We start from the raw sequence: 23,836 nt of genomic DNA on the forward strand, positions 1-23,836 counted from the left end.
AGCCTGTTCAACCTCTCTTTCATATTGTCTGAGATCCCCAAGGATTGGAAAGCTGCTGCAGTCATCCCCCTCTTCAAAGGGGGAGACACCCTGGACCCAAACTGTTACAGACCTTTATCCATCCTGCCCTGCCTATCTTAGGTCTTCGAAAGCCAAGTAAACAAACAGGTCACTGACCATCTCGAATCCCACCGTACCTTCTCCACTGTGCAATCTGGTTTCTGAGCCGGTCACGGGTGCACCTCAGCCACGCTCAAGGTACTAAACTATATCATAACCGCCATCGATAAAAGACAGTACTGTGCAGCCGTCTTCATCGACCTGGCCAAGGCTTTCGACTCTGTCATTCACCATATTCTTAACGGCAGACTCAGTAGCCTCGGTTTTTCTAATGACTGCCTTGCCTGGTTCACCAACTACTTTGCAGACAGAGTTCAGTGTGTCAAATCGGAGGGCATGTTGTCCGGTCCTCTGGCAGTCTCTATGGGGTTGCCACAGGGTTCAATTCTCGGGCCGACTCTTTTCTCTGTATATATCAATGATGTTGCTCTTGCTGCGGACGATTCCCTGATCCACCTCTACGCAGACGACACCATTCTGTATACTTCCGGCCCTTCCTTGGACACTGTGCTATCTAACCTCCAAACGAGCTTCAACATCATACAACACTCCTTCCGTGGCCTTCAACTGCTCTTAAACGCTAGTAAAACCAAATGCATGCGTTTCATCCGCTCCCTGCCTGCACCCGCACGCCCGACTAGCATCACCACCCTGGATGGTGCCAACCTAGAATATATGGACATCTATAAGTTCCTAGGTGTCTGGCTAGACTGTAAACTCTCCTTCCAGACTCATATCAAACATCTCCAATCTAAAATCAAATCTCGAGTCGGCTTTCCATTCCGCAACAAAGCCTCCTTCACTCATGCCGCCAAACTTACCCTAGTAAAACTGACTATCCTACCGATCCTCGACTTTGGCGATGTCATCTACAAAATAGCTTCCAACACTCTACTCAGCAAACTGGATGCAGTTTATCACAGTGCCATCCGTTTTGTTACTAAAGCACCTTATACCACCCACCACTGTGACCTGTATGCTCAGGTCGGCTGGCCCTCGCTACATATTCGCCGCCAGACCCACTGGCTCCAGGTCATCTACAAGTCCATGCTAGGTAAAGCTCCGCCTTATCTCAGTTCACTGGTCATAATGGCAACACCTACCCGTAGCACGCGCTCCAGCAGGTGTATCTCACTGATCATCCCTAAAGCCAACACCTCATTTGGCCGCCTTTCGTTCCAGTTCTCTGCTGCCTGTGACTGGAACGAATTGCAAAAATCGCTGAAGTTGGAGACTTTTATCTCCCTCACCAACTTCAAACATCTGCTATCTGAGCAGCTAACCGATTGCTGCAGCTGTACATAGTCTATCGGCAAATAGCCCACCCAATTTACCTACCTCATCCCCATACTGTTTATATTTATTTACTTTTCTGCTCTTTTGCACACCAGTATCTCTACCTGTACATGACCATCTGATCATTTATCACTCCAGTGTTAATCTGCAAAATTGTAATTATTCGCCTACCTCCTCATGCCTTTTGCACAAAATGTATATAGACTATCTTTTTATTTTTCATTTTTTTTCTACTGTGTTATGGACTTGTTAATTGTTTACTCCATGTGTAACTCTGTGTTGTCTGTTCACACTGCTATGCTTTATCTTGGCCAGGTTGCAGTTGTAAATGAGAACTTGTTCTCAACTAGCCTACCTGGTTAAATAAAGGTGAAATAAATAAAAATAAAAATATTTTTTTGCATAATATGCTTATGTTAGATACTTGTCATTATAATGTATCCCTTTGGACTATTGGGTTGGCAGTTGCGCATTTCCCTTGGCTGGGGCTCAGTCACCTGGGGCCCAGAGAGGGGAGAGGTCAGGCTTGTCTTTCACAAAGCTTATTATTATTATTAAAGATGTAGTTTAAGTATAACTCTGACTGGTGTGTAGTTTGTAACTCTCCTCATTTGGGTAAAGCAGAAATATGCCACCACACTTATTGCTGTTATAAACGGGTTACCAAAGTAATTAGAAGATTAAAAATAAATGTTTTGTCACACCTGTGGTATACGGTCTGATATACCACAGATGTCAGCCAATCAGCATTCAGGGTTCAAACCACCCAGGTTATAAAGAACATTTTATTCTGTATGAGGTGTGTTTAAGTAACATTGTATTGAGTAAGGGTTGTGTCTAGTTCTGTCTGAAGAGCATTCGAACATTACCATGCCTCCTTGAGGTTTATTATCTGGTTGACAAGTGCTCTGTCACTTCCTGATGGATTTCCCCCAACATGGACCCTGGGTAATGGAATCCTAGCGAGGAATCTGGGTAATGGACATGAGCAGGTGCTGCTAGCCCGATGACATTACAGGGGAAGACGCCAAGACAATAATTATAATGAATTTCAATTAATGGAATATTAAAGCTAATGAGGAAAACGATCATCCAGAAGACATGTACTCGACAGAGAGACAAGACAAGGGCCTTACTGCAGGGTGGACTTGGGATGCAGACAATACGTGTGGGTACAAAAGTTGGAGTAATGCTGTAGTACTCAACAGCTGTAGGACACATAACAGATGTAGTACACATAACATATGTGGTATATATAACAATTGGAGTCATCCTGTAGTACATATAACAGTTGGAGTTATGGTGTGGTACATGTAACAGCAGTAGTACATATAACAGCTGTAGAAATGGCTTTGTAACCCTTTCCAGACTGATAGATGTCAACTACTTTGTTTCTCATCTGTTCCAGAATTTCTTTGGATTGCGGCATGATGTCTTGCTTTTTGAGCTCTTTTGGCCTACTTCACTTTGTCAGACAGGTTCTAGTTAAGTGATTTCTTGATTTAACAGGTCTGGCAGTAATCGGGGCCTGGGTGCGGCTAGTGAAATAGGGCCATGAAGGTTCAGATAGGTTTTTTTCCCTTAATAAATAAAATCATCACTTAAAAACGGCATTTTGTGTTTACTTGGGTTATCTTGTGTAATATTAACATTTGTTTGATGATCTTAAACATTTAAGTGTGACAAATGTGCAAACAAATAAGAAATCAGGAAGGGGGCACATACTTTTTCACAGCACTGTATAACAGCTGTAGTAAATATAACAGGTGGAGTTTAGATGTATTAGCCTACATGTACATCCTATGTTTGACAGTAAATTGAGTTAAAATTTCAATTCAATCCTTAATTACTACTAATTCTCTATTAACCAAGATAAAAAGCGATTCCAGATGTTAGACCTTTTCCATACATAACAACAGTGACATGACCTCTGCTCGTCTAATGATCAGCTCAGGATAAAGAAACCAATAACTGATCAACATAATATTATTCTATGATTGTTTGAATGTTTGCTATAACCACTTTAAAAAAATGTTTCTGCGAGTATATACTTTGAGGATTCGCCAGAAACACTAACATCCGTTTTTTCCGGGATGCAGTATTTCCAACAACTTAATTTCCCCTTGAAAAAAGGAAATGGGAATTCTGCTCAGGTGTCTTTCTATGCCTGCTACATGAGGTTACTGAGAGTATTAGACAAATTAAGTGCCATAAGAGATAGTAGAAACTGCAGTATCATCAGCGGGGGGTCATGATATGAGCATGCAGAAGAGCCAATACTGCTATCTGGACTAATGGCTCCATCTACTGGCCTGTTATCTGGACTGATGCCTCCATCTACTCGCCAGCTGTTCCCCGGCCGCCGAAGACAAGGATGTCGATTAAGGCAGCCCCTCGCACCTCTCTGATTCAGATTGGTTAGGTTTAATGTGGAAAACACATTTCAGTTGAAGTCATCTCCCTTTCCCTTGCTATCTGGACTAATGACTCGATCTTCTGATGTGCTATCTACTGACCTGCTGTCTGGACTAATGGCTCCATCTTCTGATGTGCTATCTACTGACCTGCTGTCTGGACTAATGGCTCCATCTTCTGATGTGCTATCTACTGACCTGCTGTCTGGACTAATGGCTCCATCTTCTGATGTGCTATCTACTGACCTGCTGTCTGGACTAATGGTTCCATCTACTGATATGCTATCTACTGACCTGCTGTCTGGACTAATTGCTCCATCTTCTGATGTGCTATCTACTGACCTGCTGTCTGGACTAATGGCTCCATCTACTGACCTGCTATCTGGACTAATGGCTCCATCTACTGACCTGCTGTCTGGACTAATGGCTCCATCTTCTGATGTGCTATCTACTGACCTGCTGTCTGGACTAATGGCTCCATCTTCTGATGTGCTATCTACTGACCTGCTGTCTGGACTAATTGCTCCATCTTCTGATGTGCTATCTACTGACCTGCTGTCTGGACTAATGGCTCCATCTACTGACCTGCTGTCTGGACTAATGGCTCCATCTACTGATGTGCTATCTACTGACCTGCTGTCTGGACTAATGCTCCATCCATCTATCTACTGACCTGCTGTCTGGACTAATGGCTCCATCTACTGACCTGCTGTCTACTGACCTGACCTGTCTGGACTAATGGCTCCATCTACTGACCTGCTCCATCTTCTGATGTGCTATCTACTCTGATGACTAATGGCTCCATCTTCTGATGGCTATCCTGACCTGCTGTCTGGACTAATGGCTCCATCTTCCATCTACTGACCTGCTGTCTGGACTAATGGCTCCATCTTCTGATGTGCATCTACTGACCTGCTGTCTGGACTAATGGCTCCATCTTCTGATGAATAATGGCTCCATCTACTGACCTGCTGTCTGGACTAATGGCTCCATCTTCTGATGTGCTATCTACTGACCTGCTATTTGGACTAATGGCTCCATCTTCTGATGTGCTATCTACTGACCTGCTGTCTGGACTAATGGCTCCATCTACTGACCTGCTATCTGGACTAATGGCTCCATCTACTGACCTGCTGTCTGGACTAATGGCTCCATCTACTGACCTGCTGTCTGGACTAATGGCTCCATCTACTGACCTGCTGTCTGGACTAATGGCTCCATCTACTGACCTGCTGTCTGGACTAATGGCTCCATCTTCTGATGTGCTATCTACTGACCTGCTATTTGGACTAATGGCTCCATCTTCTGATGTGCTATCTACTGACCTGCTGTCTGGACTAATGGCTCCATCTTCTGATGGGCTATCCATCTGTTCTAATGGCTCCATGATGGCTATCTACTGACCTGCTGTCTGGACTAATGGCTCCATCTACTGACCTGCTATCTGGACTAATGGCTCCAATGACCTGCTCTGGACATCCATCTACTGACCTGCTGTCTGGACTAATGGCTCCATCTACTGACCTGTTGTCTGGGCTAATGGCTCCATCTTCTGATGTGCTATCTACTGACCTGCTGTCTGGACTAATGGCTCCATCTTCTGATGCTATCTCTGACCTGCTGTCTTAATGGCTCCATCTTCTGATGTGCTATCTACCTGTCTGGACTAATGGCTCCATCTTCTGATGTGTTATCTACTGACCTGCTGTCTGGACTAATGGCTCCATCTTCTGATGTGCTATCTACTGACCTGCTGTCTGGACTAATGGCTCCATCTACTGACCTGCTGTCTGGACTTATGGCTCCATCTACTGACCTGCTGTCTGGACTAATGGCTCCATCTACTGGCCTTGGCGTGTATCTGATATTTGTAACAAAATAGAGCATGATATTTGAAAGAATGACAGGGCACTTTTATTGAAAACACTGAAAAACAATTTGGTTTGAAGATAGAAAGCTAACATGTTGTATTGTAGAAGATATATAGGTATAGCCTTTGCTACATAGTGCACTCTAGCCACTTAGCCAGGTGATAATCAATGAACATAGACAAACTCAGAGCCATATACTGTGTACGGTATGACTCTGGGCACTCTCATTAAACTGGTTTAAATGGTTCAGGAGTAAACCAGGAGACAACTCAAGCTGCAGTCGAACAGTATCCTGCCCTCTTTCTCTGTGCTGCATCGATTCCGGAGAAGGTCCAGGATGCTTGCTCTAAGATCAGGGGTCAGAGACTGGTGGAAGTGGTCCTGTTCTGTCATGAAGTCCAGCAGCAGCTCTCCCATCTCATCCCCATCAGTGAAGCAGTCTGTGATGTCCAGGGTGTTAGGGATGAGGTGCTCATCATACTTAAGCTCCAGCCGCTCCAGGTGAACCTTGATGTCTCCAGCAGACAGGTAGTCAGAGATGGACTTGGTGCAGAGCTCATTCCTGTAGGTCTTCCACAGGGTGTCCCAGCCGCTGCCAGCTGGAATCAGTATGATAGAGAACAGGGAAATAATGGAGGATATATTTTCATATTTATAACCATCTGAATAAATCCCAGAACATTTGTATAAATCTGCAACCAATACTATAGGTTACTACCCTGCTAAAAAGTCTGTAGCCCATGTTACTGTACTGTATATTATGCATTACAAGTTACTGTACTGCATGTTATACATTAGATGTTACTGTATATAATGAATTATATGTTACAGTACTGTATATTGTACATTTTGTTACTGTACATTATATCTTACACATGATAATGCACTGTACATTATATATCACAAGTTACTGTATATTATCAATTGTGTTAATGTGTTGTATATTATACATTGCCATTGTACTGTATATTATGTATTATATGTTACTGTATATTAAACATATGTTACTGTACATTATACATTGTTACATTATGCATTATATTTTACTGTACATTATACAGTATATGTTCATTTATATTATACAGTATGTTACTTTACTGTGTATTATACATTATATGTTACTGCATATTATACAATATACAGTGTGTACGCATAGACCCCTTGACTTTTTCCACATTTTGTTAAGTTACAGCCTTATTAGAAAATGGATATAATTTTTTTTTTCTGTTATACATTATATGTTGCTGAACTGTATAGGATGTTACTGTACTGTATATTTGGGATTATATGTTACATGATATGTTACCGTACTGTATATTATATGTTAATGTACAGTACCAGTCAATAGTTTGGACACACCTACTCATTCAAGGGTTTCTTTATTTTTACTATTTTCTACATTGTAGAATAATAGTTAAGACATCAAAACTATTAAATAACAGATATGGAACCAAGTAATAACCAAAAGAGGGGTTAAACAAATAAACACATTTTAGATTCTTCAAAGTAGCCACCCTTTACCTTGACAGCTTTGCACACTCTTGGCATTCTCTCAACCAGCTTCATGAGGAATGCTTTTCCAATTGTTGGCTGCTTATCAAATCAAAGTTTATTTGTCACGTGCGCCGAATTCAACAGGTGTAGAACTTAGTGCAATGCTTACTTACAGGCTCTAACCAATAGTTCAAAAAAGGTATTATGTGAACAATAGCTAAGTAAAGAAATAAAACAACAGTAAAATGACAGTGAAAAACAGTAGCGAGGCTATATACAGACATCGGTTAGTCAGGCTGATTGAGGTGGTATGTACATGTAGATATGGTTAAAGTGACAATGCATATATGATGAACAGAGAGTAGCAGTAGCAGAAAGAGGGGTTTGGGGGTGGCGGGACTCAATGCAGATAGCCCGGTTAGCCAATGTGCGGGAGCATAAATGTGCGGGAGCATAAACCTAACCAGAATGACAAATATTAATTTTCACAAAGTCTGCTGCCTCCGTTTGTATGATGGCAATTTGCATATACTCCAGAATGTTATGAAGAGTGATCAGATGAATTGCAATTAATTGCAAAATCCCCCAAAAATATTTCCACTGCATTTCAGCCCTGCCACAAAAGGACCAGCTGTCAGTGATTCTCTTGTTAACACAGGTGTGAGTGTTGACGAGGACAAGGCTGGAGATCAGTCTATCATGCTGATTGAGTTCGAATAACAGACTGGAAGCTTCAAAAGGAGGGTGGTGCTTGGAATCATTGTTCTTCCTCTGCCAATCATGTTTACCTGCAAGGAAACATGTGCCATCATTGTTGCTTTGCACAAAAAAAGACTTCACAGGCAAGGATATTGCTGCCGGTAAGATTGCACCTAAATCAACCAGTTATCGGATCATCCACAACTTCAAGGAGAGCGGTTCAATGAAGAAGGCTTCAGGGCACCTAAGAAAGTCCAGCAAGCACCAGGACCGTCTCCTAAAGTTGATTGAGCTGCGGGATCGGGGCACCACCAGTACAGGGCTTGCTCAGGAATGGCAGCAGGCAGATGTGAGTGCATCTGTATGCACAGTGAGGTGAAGAATTTTGGAGGATAGCCTGGTGTCAAGAAGGGCAGCAACGAAGCCACTTCTCTCCAGGAAAAACATCAGGGACAGACTGATATTCTGAAAGGTACAGGAATTGGACTGTTGAGGACTGGGGTAAAGTAATTTTCTCTGATGAATCCCCTTTCTGATTGTTTGGGGCATCCGGAAAAAAGCTTGTCCGGAGAAGACAAGGTGAGCGCTACCATCAGTCCTGTGTCATGCCAACAGTAAAGCATCCTGAGACCATTCATGTTTGGGGTTGCTTCTCAGCCAAGGGAGTGGGCTCACTCACAATTTTGCCTAAGAACACAGCCATGAATAAAGAATGGTACCAACACATCCTCCGAGAGCAACTTCTCCCAACCATCCAGGAACAGTTTGGTGAGAACAATGTCTTTTCTAGCATGATGGAGCACCTTGCCATAAGGCAAAAGTGTTAACAAATTGGCTTGGGGAACAAAACATCGATATTTTGGGTCCATGGCCAGGAAACTCCCCAAACCTTAATCCCATTGAGAACTTGTGGTCAATCCTCAAGAGGCGGGTAGACAAACAAAACCCCACAAATTCTGACAGACTCCAAGCATTGATTATGCAAGAATGGGCTGCCATCGGTCAGCATGTGGCCCAGAAGTTAATTGACAGCATGCAGAGGTCTTGAAAAAGAAGGGTCAACTCTGCAAATATTGACTCTGCATCATCAACTTCATGTAATTGTCAAGAAAAGCTTGCCTATAAACTTTGCCAAAATATTTCAAACTACTTTTGTAATACAACTTTAGGTATTTTTAAACGTTAATAATCGATCAAATTGTAGACGGGGCAATCTGTATTCAATAGAGCAAGTAAACAAACCATGTACCTTTTTTCATCTTGTGTAACTCTCAATAGTGTAACGTTGTTCCAGGATGTGCTTCTTCTTCGTTGCACCAATGATTAACTTCAACCCAATTTCAAAGACTGGTGACATCCTGTGGAAGTTGTAGGAACTGTAAAATGGTCGCTATCAAATATCCCTTGGCAAAGACAACTGAGGGAACGGTCAGAGGCAAAAAAAAAAAAAAAAAATCTGAACAGTTTTTCCTCTGGGTTTTGCCTGCTACATAAGTTCTGTTATAGTCACAGACATGATTGAAACAGTTTTAGAAACTTCAGTATATTCTATCCACACATACTAATCATATGCATATAATATATTCCTGGCATGAGTAGCAGGAAATTGAAATTGTGCACGCTATTTATCCAAAAGTGAAAATGCTGCCTCCTATCCCTAAGAAGTTTTAACAGTTGATTTTGAGATGTGTCTGTTACTTGAACTCCGTGAAGCATTTATGTTGTCTGTTATCTGAGGTGTCATTAACTCTAATGAACTTATCTCATGCAGAAGAGGTGACTCTGGGTTTTCCTTTCCTGTGGTGGTCCTCATGAGAGCCAGTTTCATCATAGCGCTGGATGGTTTTTGTGACTGCACTTGAAGAACCTTTCAAAGTATTGACTGACCTTCATGTCTTTAAGTAATGATGGACTGTCATTTATCTTTGCTTATTTGAGCTGTTCATGCCATAATGCCATGTCTTTCACCAAATAGGGCTATCATCTGTATACCACCCATACCTGTCACAACACAACTGACTGTCTCAAACGCATTAAGAAGGAAAGAAATTCTACAAATAAACTTTGAACAAGGCACACCTGATAATTAAAATGCATTCAAGGTGATTACCTCATAAAGCTGGTTGAGAGAATGCCAAGAGTGTGCAAAGCTGTCATCAAGGCAAAGGGTGGCTACTTTGAAGAATCAAATATAAAATATATTTTAATTTGTTTAACACTTTTCTGGTTACTACATGATTCCATATATGTTTTTTCATAGTTTTGATGGCTTCTCTATTATTCTACAATGTAGGAAAAATTAAGAAAAACCCCGGTGTGTCCAAACTTTTGACTGGTACTGTACATTATACATGTTAATGTCTACTATACATTATATGTTACTGTACTGTATATTATAAGTTACTGTATATTATACAGTTTATGTTACTGAACTGGTATACTAACCTGCTTCATGAACTATGAGCAGTTTGCTGTTTTCCTTCAAAAGATTGTGGAAGAACTTGATGGTTCCTGGATAGTCATCTACGTAGTATAACATCTATGGGGTTAAATAAGGATGTATGTGAGGTTGAGGATGGAAGAGGAATACTGTTATCACTTAGACTAGTGGCCAATTCTCTCACTTTCAGATATTTTAAAAGGAAATCATCTACTAAATATCTCTATTTTTAAAACAAGCCATAGAAAGTAGGTTGCAATTTCAATTTAATCAGAAAAGACAGAACAAATAATACAACAAATATGTGATTAAAGTCAAATTTACTAATTGATCAAAAAAAACGTTATTGGTTGTACTAGATTTTAATCCAACACAGTGTTAGGGAGGTTAAACTCAAATATACTAATTGATTAAAGAAAATGTATACTCTTTGTAAATTCTATCATAAATAGGAAAGTGGAAGGGGGAAAAAGTAAGCAACTTGTCTTTCGGCCCTGCATTAAAGACCAGAATTGGTTAAAGAATATTGTGATAAATAAAAAATACAAAATAATTAACATCTGGTGATGTTGAGGTTAATCCAGGCCCTGCAGTGCCTAGCTCCACTCCTATTCCCCAGCCGACGAGAGCATAGAGGTCGCAGTGGTGGGTGGTATAAGGGGATTTGGTAACAAAATGGATGACACTGTGAAAGACTGCATCCAGTTTGCTGAGTAGAGTGTTGGAAGCTATTTTGTAGATGACATCGCCGAAGTCGAGGATCGGTAGGATAGTCAGTTTTACTAGGGGAAGTTTGGCGGCGTGAGTAAAGGAGGCTTTGTTGTGAAATAGAAAGCCGATTCTAGATTTGATTTTGGATTGGAGTTGTTTAATATGAGTCTGGAAGGAGAGTTTACAGTCTAGCCAGACACCTAGGTATTTATAGTTGTCCACATATTCTAGGTCGGAACCGTCCAGAGTAGTGATGCTAGTCAGGCGGGCGGGTGAGGGCACCGAAAAAATTAAAAGCATGCATTTGGTTTTACTAGCGTTTAAGAGCAGTTGGAGGCCACGGAAGGAGTGTTGTATGGCATTGAAGCTCGTTTGGAGGTTAGATAGCACAGTGTCCAAGGACGGGCCGGAAGTATATAGAATGGTGTCGTCTGCGTAGAGGTGGATCAGGGAATCGCCCGTAGCAAGAGCGACATCATTGATATATACAGAGAAAAGAGTCGGCCCGAGAATTGATCCCTATCGTACCCCCATAGAGACTACCAGAGGTCCGGACAACATGCCCTCCGATTTGACACACTGAACGCCTTCTGCAAAGTAGTTGGTGAACCAGGCGAGGCAGTCGTCAGCAAAACCAAGGCTATTGAGTCTGCCGATAAGAATACGGTGATTGACAGAGTCGAAAGCTTTGACCAGGTCGATGAAGATGGCTGCACAGTACTGTCTTTTATCGATGGTGGTTATGATATCGTTTAGTACCTTGAGCGTGGCTGAGGTGTATCCGTGATCGGCTCTGAAGCCAGATTGCACAGCCGAGAAGGTACGGTGGGATTCGAAATGGTCAGTGATCTGTTTATGGATATAGGTCTGTAACAGTTTGGGTCTAAGGTGTCACCCCCTTTGAAGAATGGGATGATCGCGGCAGCTTTCCAATATTTAGGGATCTCAGAAGATACGAAAGTGAGGTTGAACAGGCTGGTAAAAGGGGTTGCAACAATGGCGGAGGATAATTTTAGGAAGAGAGGGTCCAGATTGTCTAGCTCAGCTGATTTGTACGGGTCCAGATTTTGCAGCACTTTCAGAACATCCGCTGTCTGGTTATGGTTGAAGGAGGAGCTGGAGAGGCTTGGGTGGGTAGCTGCGGGGGGGGGGGGGGGCTGTTGGCCAGGGTTGGAGTAGCCAGGAGGAAGGCATGAAGAGAAATGCTTATTGAAATGTTCTATTATCATGGATTTATCAGTGGTAACCGTGTTCCCTAGCCTCAGTGCAGTGGGCAACTGGGAGCAGGTGCTCTTGTTCTCCATGGACTTTATAGTGTCCCAAAACTTTTTGGAGTTAGAGCTATAGGACGCGAATTTCTGAAAAAGCTAGCCCTTCCTGACTGACTGCGTGTTTTGGTTCCTGACTTCCCTGAACAGTTGCATATCGTGGGGACTATTCGATGCTATGGCAGTCCGCCACAGGATGTTTTTGTGCTGGTCAAGGGCAGTCAGATCTGGAGTTTACCAGGGGCTATATCTATTCTTAGTTCTGCATTCTTTGAACGGGGCATGCTTATCTAACATGGTGAGGAAATTACTTTTAAAGAATGACCAGGCATCCTCGACTGACGGGATGAGGTCAATATCCTTCCAGGATACCCGGGTCAGGTCCAATAGAAAGGCCTGCTCACAGAAGTGTTTCAGGGAGCGTTTGACAGTGATGAGGGGTGGTCGTTTGACCGCGGACCCGTAGCGGATACAGGCAATGAGGCAGTGATCACTGAGATCCTGATTGAAAACAGCAGAGGTGTATTTCGAGGGCAAGTTGGTCAGGATAATGTCTATGAGGGTGCCCATGTTTATGGATTTAGGGTTGTACCTGGTGGTTTCCTTGATGATTTGTGTGAGATTGAGGGCATCTAGCTTAGATTGTAGGACTGCCGGGGTGTTAAGCATATCCCAGTTTAGGTCACCTAACAGAACGAACTCTGAAGCCAAATGGGGGGGCGATCAATTCACAAATGGTGTCCAGGGCACAGCTGGGAGCGGAGGGGGGGGTCGATAGCAGGCGGCAACAGTGAGAGACTTATTTCTGGAGAGGTACATTTTTTAAATTAGAAGAATTCAATTGTAATTACTTCGCTACTATTCAATCAATACTATTATGTCTCAGACTAGTGGCCAAATTCAAGCAATACTGTTATCACTGCGATTAGGGGCCATATTCAATCAAATCTGTTAACACTGAGACTAAGTGTTATATTCAATTAATACTGTTATCACTGAGAATACTGTCCAAGTTCAATCAATGCTGTTATGTCTGAGACTAGAAGCCATATTCAATCAATAATATTATTTCTGAGACTAGGAGCCTTATTCAATCAAAGCAGAGACTAGTGGACATACTGAATCAATTATTTTGAGACTAGGGACCATATTCCGTTTAATCAATACTGTAATCACAGAGACTACGGGCCATATTTAATCAATACCGTAATCACTGAGACTACGGGCCATATTTAATCAAAACTGTAATCACTGAGACTACGGGCCATATTTAATCAATACTGTAATCACTGAGACTACGGGCCATATTTAATCAATACTGTAATCACTGAGACTACGGGCCATATTTAATCAAAACTGTAATCACTGAGACTACGGGCCATATTTAATCAATACTGTAATCATTGAGACTACGGGCCATATTTAATCAATACTGTAATCACTGAGACTACGGGCCATATTTAATCAATACTGTAATCACTGAGACTACGGGCCATATTTAATCAAAGCTGCAGCAGTGTTTATGTAGTATTTGTTTACAAACTACAAATACATTCTAATCTTTGCTATACACAATAAATCAAATCAATGTTATTGGTCACATATAAGGTTAGCAGATGTTATTGGGAGTGTAGCGAAATGCTTGTGTTTCTAGTTCCGACTGTGCAGAAATATCTAACATGTAATCTAACAATTACACAACAGCAACCTAATACACACAAATCTAAGTAAGGAATGGAATAAGAATATTTACACATAAATATATGGATGAGCAATGACAGTGGCATAGGCAAGATGCAATATATGCTATAAAATACAGTATATACATGATGAGTAATGCAAAAGATGAGTAATGATGAGTAATGCAAAAAAAGTGGCATTATTAAAGTGACTAGTGATCCATTTATTGAAGTGGCCAATGATTTCAAGTCGGCAGCAGCCTCTCTGTTAGTGACGGCTGTCTAACAGTCTGATGGCTTTGAGATAGAAGCTGTTTTTCAGACTCTCAGACCCAGCTTTAATGCAGGGTGAACATGCAGTGGCTCGGGTGGTTGTTGTCCTTGATGATCTTTTTGGCCTTCCTGTGACATCAGGTGCTGTAGGTGTCCTGGAGGGAAGGTAGTTTGCCCCCGGTGATGCGTTGTGCAGGCCACACCAACCTCTGGAGAACCCTGTGGTTGCAGGCGGTTATACAGCCGGACAAGATGCTCTCAATTGTGCGTCTGTAAAAGTTTGTGATCGTTTTAGGTGGCAAGCCAAATTTTTTCAGACTCCTGAGGTACTTCACCACACTATCTGTGTGGGTGGACCATTTCAGTTAGTCTGTGATGTGTATGCCGAGGAACTTAAAACGTTCCACCTTTTCCACTGCTGTCCTGTCGATATTGATAGGGGGGTGCTCCCTCTGCTGTTTCCTGAAGTCCACGATAAACTCCTTTGTTGATGTTGAGTGAGAGGTTGTTTTGCTGACACCACACTTTGAGTACCCTCACCTTCTCCCTGTAGACTGTCTTGTCGTTGTTGGTAATCAAGCCTACTACTGTTGTGTCGTCTACAAATTTGATGATTTAGTTGGAGGCGTTCATGGCCACGCAGTCAAGACCCTGCCACATACGTCTCGTGTCTGAGCCGATGAGTTGCGACTCCACTTTGTCTCTTATCTGACGTGTTGCTTGTTTGATTGCCTTGCGGAGTGAATAACTACACTGTGTGTATTCGGCCATATTCCCAGTCACAATTTTGGACTCTTGCTAAAGCCACAATGGTTAATTGCTGTGGTTTGCGCTTTCAGATTTGCACGAATGCCGCCATCAATCCACCGTTTCTGGTTAGAGTAGGTTTTAATAGTCACAGAGGGTACAACATCTACACACACCGAATCAGTGTACAAGTCAATATTATTCTCCGAGGTTACCCGGAACAGATCGAGTACTTTAATATGCTGATAGAATTTCGGTAGCCTTGTTCTCAAATTTGCTTTGTTAAAATTCCCAGCTACAATAAATACAGCTTCAGGAAATATGGTTTCCAGTTGTATTTTTTTCTCTCTCTAGGGCCTTCCTCTGACACCGCCTGGAATAGAGGCTTGGGATGGCATGAAACTTGGCCCCGGTGATGTACTGGGCCGTGAGCACTCCCCTCTGTAGTGCCTTGCGGTCAGAGGCCGAGCAGTTGCCATATAAGGCAGTGATGCAACCCGTCAAGATGCTCTCGATGGTGCAGCTGTAAAACCTTTTGAGGATCTGAGGACTCATGCCAAATCTTTTCAGTCTCCTGAGGGGGAATAGGTTTTGTCGTGCCCTCTTCACGACTGTCTTGGTGTGCTTGGACCATGTTAGTTTGTTGGTGACGTGGACACCAAGGAACTTGAAGCTCTCAACCTGCTCTACTACAGCCCCGTCGATGAGAATGGGGGCGTGCTCGGTCCTCCTTTTCCTGTAGTCCACAATCTCCTTTATCTTGATCATGTTGAGGGAGAGGTTGTTGTCTTTGCACCACACAGTCAGGTCTCTGACTTCCTCCCTATAGGCTGTCTCATCATTGTCAGTGATCAGGCCTACCACTGTTGTCATCGGCAAACGTAATGATGGTGTTGGAGTCATGCCTAGCTGTGCAGTCATGAGTGAACAGGGAGTACAGGAGAGGACTGATTGCGCACCCCTGGGGAGGATCAGTGCAGCGGATCTGCTGTTGCCTATTCTTACCACCTGGGGGCAGCCCGTCAGGAAGTCCAGGATCCAGTTGCAGAGTGAGGTGTTTAGTCCCAGGGTCCTTAGCTTAGTGATGTGCTTTGAGGGCATTATTGTGTTGAACGCTGAGCTGTAGTCAATGAATAGCAATCTCACATAGATGTTCCTTTTGTCCAGGTGTGAAAGGGCAGTGTGGAGTGCAATAGGGATTGCATCATCTGTGGATCTATTTGGGTGGAATGCAAATTGGAGTGGGTCCAGGGTCTCTGGGATAATGGTTTTGATGTGAGCAATGACCAGCCTTTCAAAGCACTTCATGGCTACAGACATGAGTGCTACGGGTTGGTAGTCATTTAGGCAGTGTACCTTAGTGTTCTAGAGCACAGGAACTATGGTGGTCTGCTTGAAACATGTTGGTATTACAGACTCAGTCAGGGAGAGGTTGAAAATGATGTCAGTGAAGACACTTGCCAGTTGGTGAGCACATGCTCGGAGTACACGTCCTGGTAATCCGTCTGGCCCAGTAGCCTTGTGAATGTTGACCTGTTTAAAAGGTTTTACTCACATCGGCTGCGGAGAGCGTGATCACACAGTCGTCCGGAACAGCTGATGCTCTTGCATGTTTCAGTGTTACTTGCCTCGAAGCGAGCATAGAAGTGATTTAGCTAGTCTGGCAGGCTCGTGTCACTGGGCAGCTCGCGGCTGTGCTTCCCTTTGTAGTCTGTAATAGTTTGCAAGCCTTGCCACATCCGACGAGTTACGGAGCCGGTGAAGTACAATTAGATCTTAGTCCTGTATTGACACTTTGCCTGTTTGATCGGAGAGCAGAGCGGGATTTCTTATAAGCTTCCGGGTTAGAGTCCCGCTCCTTGAAGGCCGGAAGCTCTACCCTTTAGCTCAGTGCGAATGTTGCCTGTAATCTATGGCTTCTGGTTGGGGTATGTATATACAGTCACTGTGGGGACGACGTCATCGATGCACTTATTGATAAAGCCAGTGACTGATGTGCTGTACTCCTCAATGCCATCCCAAGAATCCCAGAACATGTTCCAGTCTGTGATAGCAAAACAGCCCTGTACTTTAGCATCTGCTTCATCTGACCACCTTTTTAATGACCGAGTCACTGGTGCTTCCTGCTTTAATTTTTGCTTGTAAGCAGGAATCAGGAGGATAGAATTATGGTCAGATTTGCCAAATGGAGGGCGAGGCAGAGCTTTAAAAGTGTCTGTGTGTGTGGAGTAAAGGTTGTCTAGAGTTTTTTCCCCCTCTGGTTGCACTTTTAATAACATGCTGATAGAAATGATTTCAAACTGTACCGACTCCAACGGCATATCCTGAGAAAGCCATGTTTCCGTTAAATAGAGTCTGTTACAATCCCTGATGTTTCTCTGGAAAGCAACTCTTGCCCTAATTTCTTCGACCTTGTTATCTAGGGACTGGACATTAGCGAGTAATATACTCGGAAGCGGTGGGTGGTGTGTGCGCCTCCGAAGTCAGACTAGAAGACCGCGCCGTCTACCTCTCTGGCGGCATTGTTTTGGGTCAGCCTCCGCAATCAGTTCAAATGCCTCTTTGGGAAAGTCGTATTCCTGGTTGTAGTGCTGGTAAGTTGACGCCGCTCTGATACCTAATAGTTCTTCCCGGCTGTATGCAATAACACTTAAGATTTTCTGGGCTAGCAATCTAAGAAATAATACACAAAAATACTAAGGACTAGAAGCGAGGCAGCCCTCTGTTGTCACCATTGTTGACTGGTTAAAGATCACTGGGGTATTTCCAAAGCAACTTCAAGCCTTTCACCTGAATCATGTGTATTAAGTCAAGCCGTTTACATTAATCATTTGTATATAGTCAAGCTTTTTACCTGAATCACGTGTATTGTCAAGCCTTTTACCTGAATTGTGTATATCGTCAAGCCTTTCACTTGAATCATTTGTATTAAGTCAAGCCGTTTAACTGAATCATGTTTATATAGTCAAGCCTTTTACCTGAATCATGTGAATGAAGTCAAATCTTTTGATCTCTCTTTTGTCTTTGACCTGTTTCTCATATTCTCCACACATCACGGTGTGCCAAGAGAACGGGATCTTCTGAAGGCTGGGAGTCTTTTTCACTAACGCTACAAAACAGTTACAAGACAAACAGGCAAAACATCTAGTGAGAGTATTTGATCAAAGTCATGACTCTGTATGGTATCATAATAACTCCTGGAACAGATGACATTGCAGACGTGAATCTGCAGCTCTTTGACCTGTAGCTCTTTGAGAATCAGTTCTCCCTAGCAAAAGAGACACCAATCTCAATGTGACGTCCCCACATAAATAAATGTGAAATAAATCAGTACCTTTGAAATTGTCAGTGAGTTGGATGCTGGGTTCCACTATGTCTGCAGTAAGAGGGGTGGCTGGCAGTTTAGACTGTAGAATAGACAGGATGTGGGCATCCATCTCCCCTGAAATGCCATAATACTTTAACTAGAAGACCATAGCATTATAACCATGAAGCCATAATCAGTCCACCGCAGGACGCGATCGTAGAATGTGCTGCAAAATCAACAATTCTCTGCATATTATGTGAAGGCTTGCACATTTGACCAATCACCGCTCTATTACCATATAAAACTGGAGGGACTGTATAATTCTATATTATTATTACTAGGACTATATAGACTGTCACTTTAGTGGTATAAATCTGGAGAAACAGTTGAGTATTAATAGTTGAGTGCAACTCAGATTAAATGACGTACCGCCACCACTTCCAACACCTAGAACATCCATTTTGGATTTCCCCTCTCCAATTCTGCAGAAATCAAAGAGAACATTTTACTGTAAATACATCCCAGATGATCATTAGTAATGTACTAACCAAACTAGATGAGTTATAAATCATTACCTGGTGAACTCTCCAGGGAGAACCTTGTCAACATACCCAAGGATGGCCTTGTGTTCCTCCGAGTGTTTCAAGTAAAACTGGAACCCCTGAACATAACGGCCCTCGTACCCCGCTGGCTTCACAGTGTTCATGGCTGCAGCCTGTTGATGTAAAGACATTAACCTCAGTATGCAGTAGGCATCATCATAGAATCCTGTTATTTTAAGTTCTACATCTATATGTCACAATTCAACATAACACATTTCATATAAATCATCAAGATCAATCAAATGAGAAAGTACCGTGAGAAGCATTGATTGCCTTGCCGTAGTGTACAGAAAAATGAGAAGCCTTCCTGAGTAGACCTGAAAGCCCTCCCTCGCTCCCTCTGGCAGGGTGGACTCTGTCCCCAATAATATAACTAGACAGACTGTCTGTATGCACAGTACTGGTCTGTTCATAGAGTCCATGCAGCTGTGCTGTCACATTCCATTCCCATGCAGTCTATGAGTCAAATATTCATGGATCCATTTCCAGAATCAAAGTGCCCGGAGCACAACCTCTCTCAAGGTTAATCAATCTTTCAACCACATCTACATTATTTCTTTATTTTTCCAACAAACAATCATTTCACACACTGAAAGGCTATGTTAAGCATCTTGAAGGACACAAGGATTGGATTGAGAACAAATGCATTGGCTTATTTTAGCTGACATGTTATACTATACATAAACTATACTTTACAGTGGTAAGTCTCAGACGAACCGATGTCTGTATGTAGCCTCGCTATTTGTATAGCCTTTTTATTGTTGCTTTATTTCCTTATCTACCTATTGTTCACCAAATACCCTTTTTGCACTATTGGTTGGAGCCTGTAAGTAAGCATTTCACAGTAAGGTCTACACCTGTTGTATTTAGTGCACGTGACAAATAGACTTTGATTTGACTTCTGCAACACGGATTGAATAGAGCCCATACTGCCCTCCTCTACCTTTGGCTGGCATCCAAACATAGCCTGCTTCTATTGGATGGACCCAGACTGTTTCAAGGAACCCACACATTAGTAAACAACCAAAGGGCATCCTTAGTTCCCATTATCAATTCACTCTCTATTCACAGCGCTCTGTGAACCTCTTTCCCCCATAGAGGGAATCCAGCACTGATAACAGCTAACTAAGGAATAGCTGTGTATTAATGTGAGCAGTGCATTGTGCTTACAGACTATGAACACACAGATCTCTTAGGATTTACATGTCTCCTATTTGAAGAGCAACATCTGAAAATTGTATCAAAACATTAGATATCTACATTTTAAACATGGAAGGATAAAAGAGCTGGCTGTACAGTGTTATATAAGCATGAATTTGATACCTGTGACCCAGATTGTCACGTTCTGACCTTTATTTCCTTTGTTTTGTCATTATTTATTATGGTCAGGGCGTGAGTTGGGGTGGGCAGTCTATGTTTGTTTTTCTATGATTTGGGTATTTCTATGTTTCGGAGGCAGGTGTCATTAGTTGTCTCTGATTGAGAATCATACTTAGGTTGCCTGGGTTTCACTGTGTGTTTGTTCCTCTCTCTGTGTTTGCACCAGATAGGGCTGTTTTTGGTTTTTCCACGTTTTGTAGTGTTCGTGTTTAACTTTTTTTTTTATTAATCATGAATCAATATAACCACGCTGCGTTTTGGTCCGCCTCTCCTTCACACCAAGAAAACCGTTACACAGATAGAACTGGTAGACCAATGCAAAGGTTTTACTGAGTATAAAACTAAAGACTACTAATCATCATTATTCATTACAGTGCAGGTATATTATGTACATCAATGCATGTACTAAACAAAAATATAAACGCAACATTCAACAATTTCAAAGATTTTACTGAGTTACAGTTCATACAAGGACATCAGTCAATTTAAATGAATTAATTAGGCCTTTATCTATGGACTTCACATGAATGGGAATATAGATATGCATCTGTTGGTCATAGATACCTTATAAAAAAGATAGGGGCGTGGATTAGAAAACATACATGTAAATGCATAAAGAGGGCATAGGTTAGAAATACTTACAATATGTCACTTATTCAACAGCACTGCCCCAGAGACTCCAACCACAGCTGACATGTCACAGCACTGCCCCAGAGACTCCAACCACAGCTGAAATGTCACAGCACTGCCCCAGAGACTCCAACCACAGCTGACATGTTACAGCACTGCCCCAGAGACTCCAACCATGGCTGACTTGTTACAGCACTGCCCCAGAGACTCCAACCACAGCTGACATGTTACAGCACTGCCCCAGAGACTCCAACATGGCTGACATGTCACAGCACTGCCCCAGAGACTCCAACCATGGCTGACGTGTTACAGCACTGCCCCAGAGACTCCAACCACAGCTGACATGTTACAGCACTGCCCCAGAGACACCAACCACAGTTGACGTGTTACAGCACTGCCCCAGAGACTCCAACCACAGCTGACATGTTACAATGTTACAGCACTGCCCCAGAGACTCCAACCACTGCTGACGTGTTACAGCACTGCCCCAGAGACTCCAACCACAGCAGACATGTTACAGCACTCCCCAGAGACTCCAACCACAGCTGACGTATTACAGCACTGCCCCAGAGACTCAAACCACAGCTGACATGTTACAGCACTGCCCCAGAGACTCCAACCACAGCTTACGTGTTACAGCACTGCCCCAGAGACTCCAACCACAGCTGACGTGTTACAGCACTGCCCCGAGACTCCAACCATTACTAAAAAAAATCTAACTTTCATGAAATCACACATAGCAATAGCAAATTAAAGCTACACTTGTTGTGAATCCAGCCAACATGTCAGATTTCAAAAAGGAATTGCGGCGATAGCAAAAGATGCTATTATCTGAGGACAGCACCCAAGTAAACAAAGAGAAGCATATTTCAACCTTGCAGGCGCGACACAAAACGCAGAAATAAAAGTATAATTCATGCCTTATCTTTGACGAGGTTATTTTGTTTGCACTCCAATATGTCCCATAAACATCACAAATGGTCCTTTTGTTCGAATAATTCCGTCGAAATATATCCAAAATGTCAATTTATTTGCCGCGTTTGAATCAGAAATACACCGGTTCCAACCTGCGCAACGTGACTACAAAATATCTCAAATGTTACCTGTAAACTTTGCCAAAACATTTCAAACTAATTTGTAATACAACATTAGGTATTTCTTTTACGTAAATAAACAAAAAAAATTGAAGACGGGATGATCTGTGTTCAATACAGGAGGAAAACAAACTGTCGCTAGCTTTCTCTGTAGCTAGCTTTCTGGTCACGCGCCTCTATCTAACAGTACACTACAAGTGACCCTCGTTCTGAACAAGGCTAATTCTTCACTACACAAAGGAAAAACCTCAACCAATTTCTAAAGACTGTTGACATCCAGTGGAAGCAGTAGGAACTGCAAGAAGGTCCCTTAGAAATCTGGATTCCCAATAAATACCCATTGAACAGTGACCTCAAAAACAAACAACAAATCTGAATGGTTTGTCCTCTGGGTTTCTCCTGCTAAATACGTTCTGTTATACTCAGAGACAATGATTCAAACAGTTTTAGAAACTTCAGAGTGTTTTCTATCCAAATATACTAATAATATGCATATCTTATCTTCTGGGGATGAATAGCAGGCAGTTGAATTTGGGCATGCATTTCATCCGGCCGTGAAAATACTGCCCCCTGTCACCAAGAAGTTAATGAACATGATATCAGATCAGTTGGCGTCTGAGACATTATTACTATAGGACAACACAATGTATCTTGGAAAGTCTACACATTCTAGTTATCAGATTCACATGGAATTGTTGTGCAATTTCAATGTTTAAATATGATACAATTTGTGGAAAGATGAAATGTAATTTTAGCTTCTTAAATGAGACCGGTTTGTCAGAGAAACTCTGCTCACTCAGAGGCCCCGCCCAAGTGAACAGACACTGGTTGTAAACTATGAAACACGTCCTTCTTTCACCACTTTATAAACCTGTTGATGAAAATTCAACTTCCTCTTCCAAGGACGTGCGGACTTGCGGCCCCCACATTGAAAGGACAAAGATCACCTACAGAACTAAGCCAATCTCAGCGCTCTGGTTGAACGACAAGAACATAACAAAATTAGAATCGAATTTCAACGTGAAGATGACGATCCACACGCCGAAAAGATGAATTAACTATACCAGCAAGAATATAGCATGAGCTTAAAAGTATGCAACTTGGTATGAACTTTGAACTCCTATTCACTAAAGAAGTGATGCCCTCTCCGCCCGCTAAACGTGGGCTAGGAGAGGACGGACAGAGTATTCATTCTACCACACTCCAGTTCACCACTAGACATTCCATGCTGGACCACCCCGCCTTCTATCTACTACCAATCTACCGAAGCGCAGCTCAGAGTAAATATTTATTGCATTTTCCTTTTTCAAATGGGCGGTTATTTAGAATGCATAAGATACTGTATTTATGATAGCATAGCTGCCTACGGGCCGATAAAGAGACAAAACCTTTTTTGCTCCTCAGTCTTCCCACACTTTCACTCAAACCCAACCTCCTTTCTTTGTGTAACCAGCCGTCATATCTGTTCCGTCCGCTAGGGACGTTTTCCTTTATGACATAATTTGTAATCAATGTATGATCCATTATGTGTGATGTGTTTATTTAGTAAATACATAATTAAACCAAATTTTGCATTGCTGATTCAATTTGTGAGCCAGGGTTCGTGAAGATAACCAAGAATTTACAACTTTCAGATGAGTCTAGGATTAAATATTGACTGCTATTGATGTAAAATATTACAAGGTCTTTAAGAGTTTATTCAGAAGATAACAGCTCTATAAACATTCTTTCGTCGTACCCCGACTCTCTAGTTAATTACGCTTACCTGATTAGCTTAATCAGTGAAGCTACAAATGAAACCTATGCTAACA

General features: G+C 42.3%; 1 protein-coding gene across 2 annotated transcripts; it reads right to left on the minus strand.

Annotated features, from left to right (window-relative positions):
- Nucleotides 1-5,729: 5,729 nt before the first annotated feature.
- Nucleotides 5,730-19,327, minus strand: LOC135547740 (histamine N-methyltransferase-like). 2 transcript variants are annotated; one of them, XM_064976996.1, is made up of 7 exons: nt 19,176-19,327; nt 18,931-19,034; nt 18,749-18,801; nt 18,347-18,454; nt 17,991-18,121; nt 10,340-10,433; nt 5,730-6,300 (listed from the first exon to the last, which is right to left on the minus strand). In XM_064976996.1, exons 1-7 carry the CDS (start codon nt 19,185-19,187, stop codon nt 5,948-5,950), a joined length of 855 nt encoding a protein of 284 aa, XP_064833068.1. In that variant the 5' UTR covers nt 19,188-19,327; the 3' UTR covers nt 5,730-5,947. The 2 variants fall into 2 exon arrangements, with proteins under 2 accessions (XP_064833068.1, XP_064833067.1); XM_064976995.1 differs by having other exon boundaries at nt 18,895-19,034.
- Nucleotides 19,328-23,836: the final 4,509 nt, after the last annotated feature.

This window comes from Oncorhynchus masou, chromosome 10 (assembly GCF_036934945.1).
Source record: "Oncorhynchus masou masou isolate Uvic2021 chromosome 10, UVic_Omas_1.1, whole genome shotgun sequence".
Classification (NCBI taxonomy): Eukaryota; Metazoa; Chordata; class Actinopteri; order Salmoniformes; family Salmonidae; genus Oncorhynchus; species Oncorhynchus masou.

Bases quoted from the DNA above. Each gene is read 5' to 3' on its own strand.
- LOC135547740 (XM_064976995.1), bottom strand. The intron at 18,455-18,748 runs GTACGTCATTTA...ATGGCATTTCAG, and splicing joins AGGTGTTGGAAGTGGTGGCG to GGGAGATGGATGCCCACATC. The intron at 18,122-18,346 runs GTACTGATTTAT...ACTGTTTTGTAG, and splicing joins ACTCACTGACAATTTCAAAG to CGTTAGTGAAAAAGACTCCC.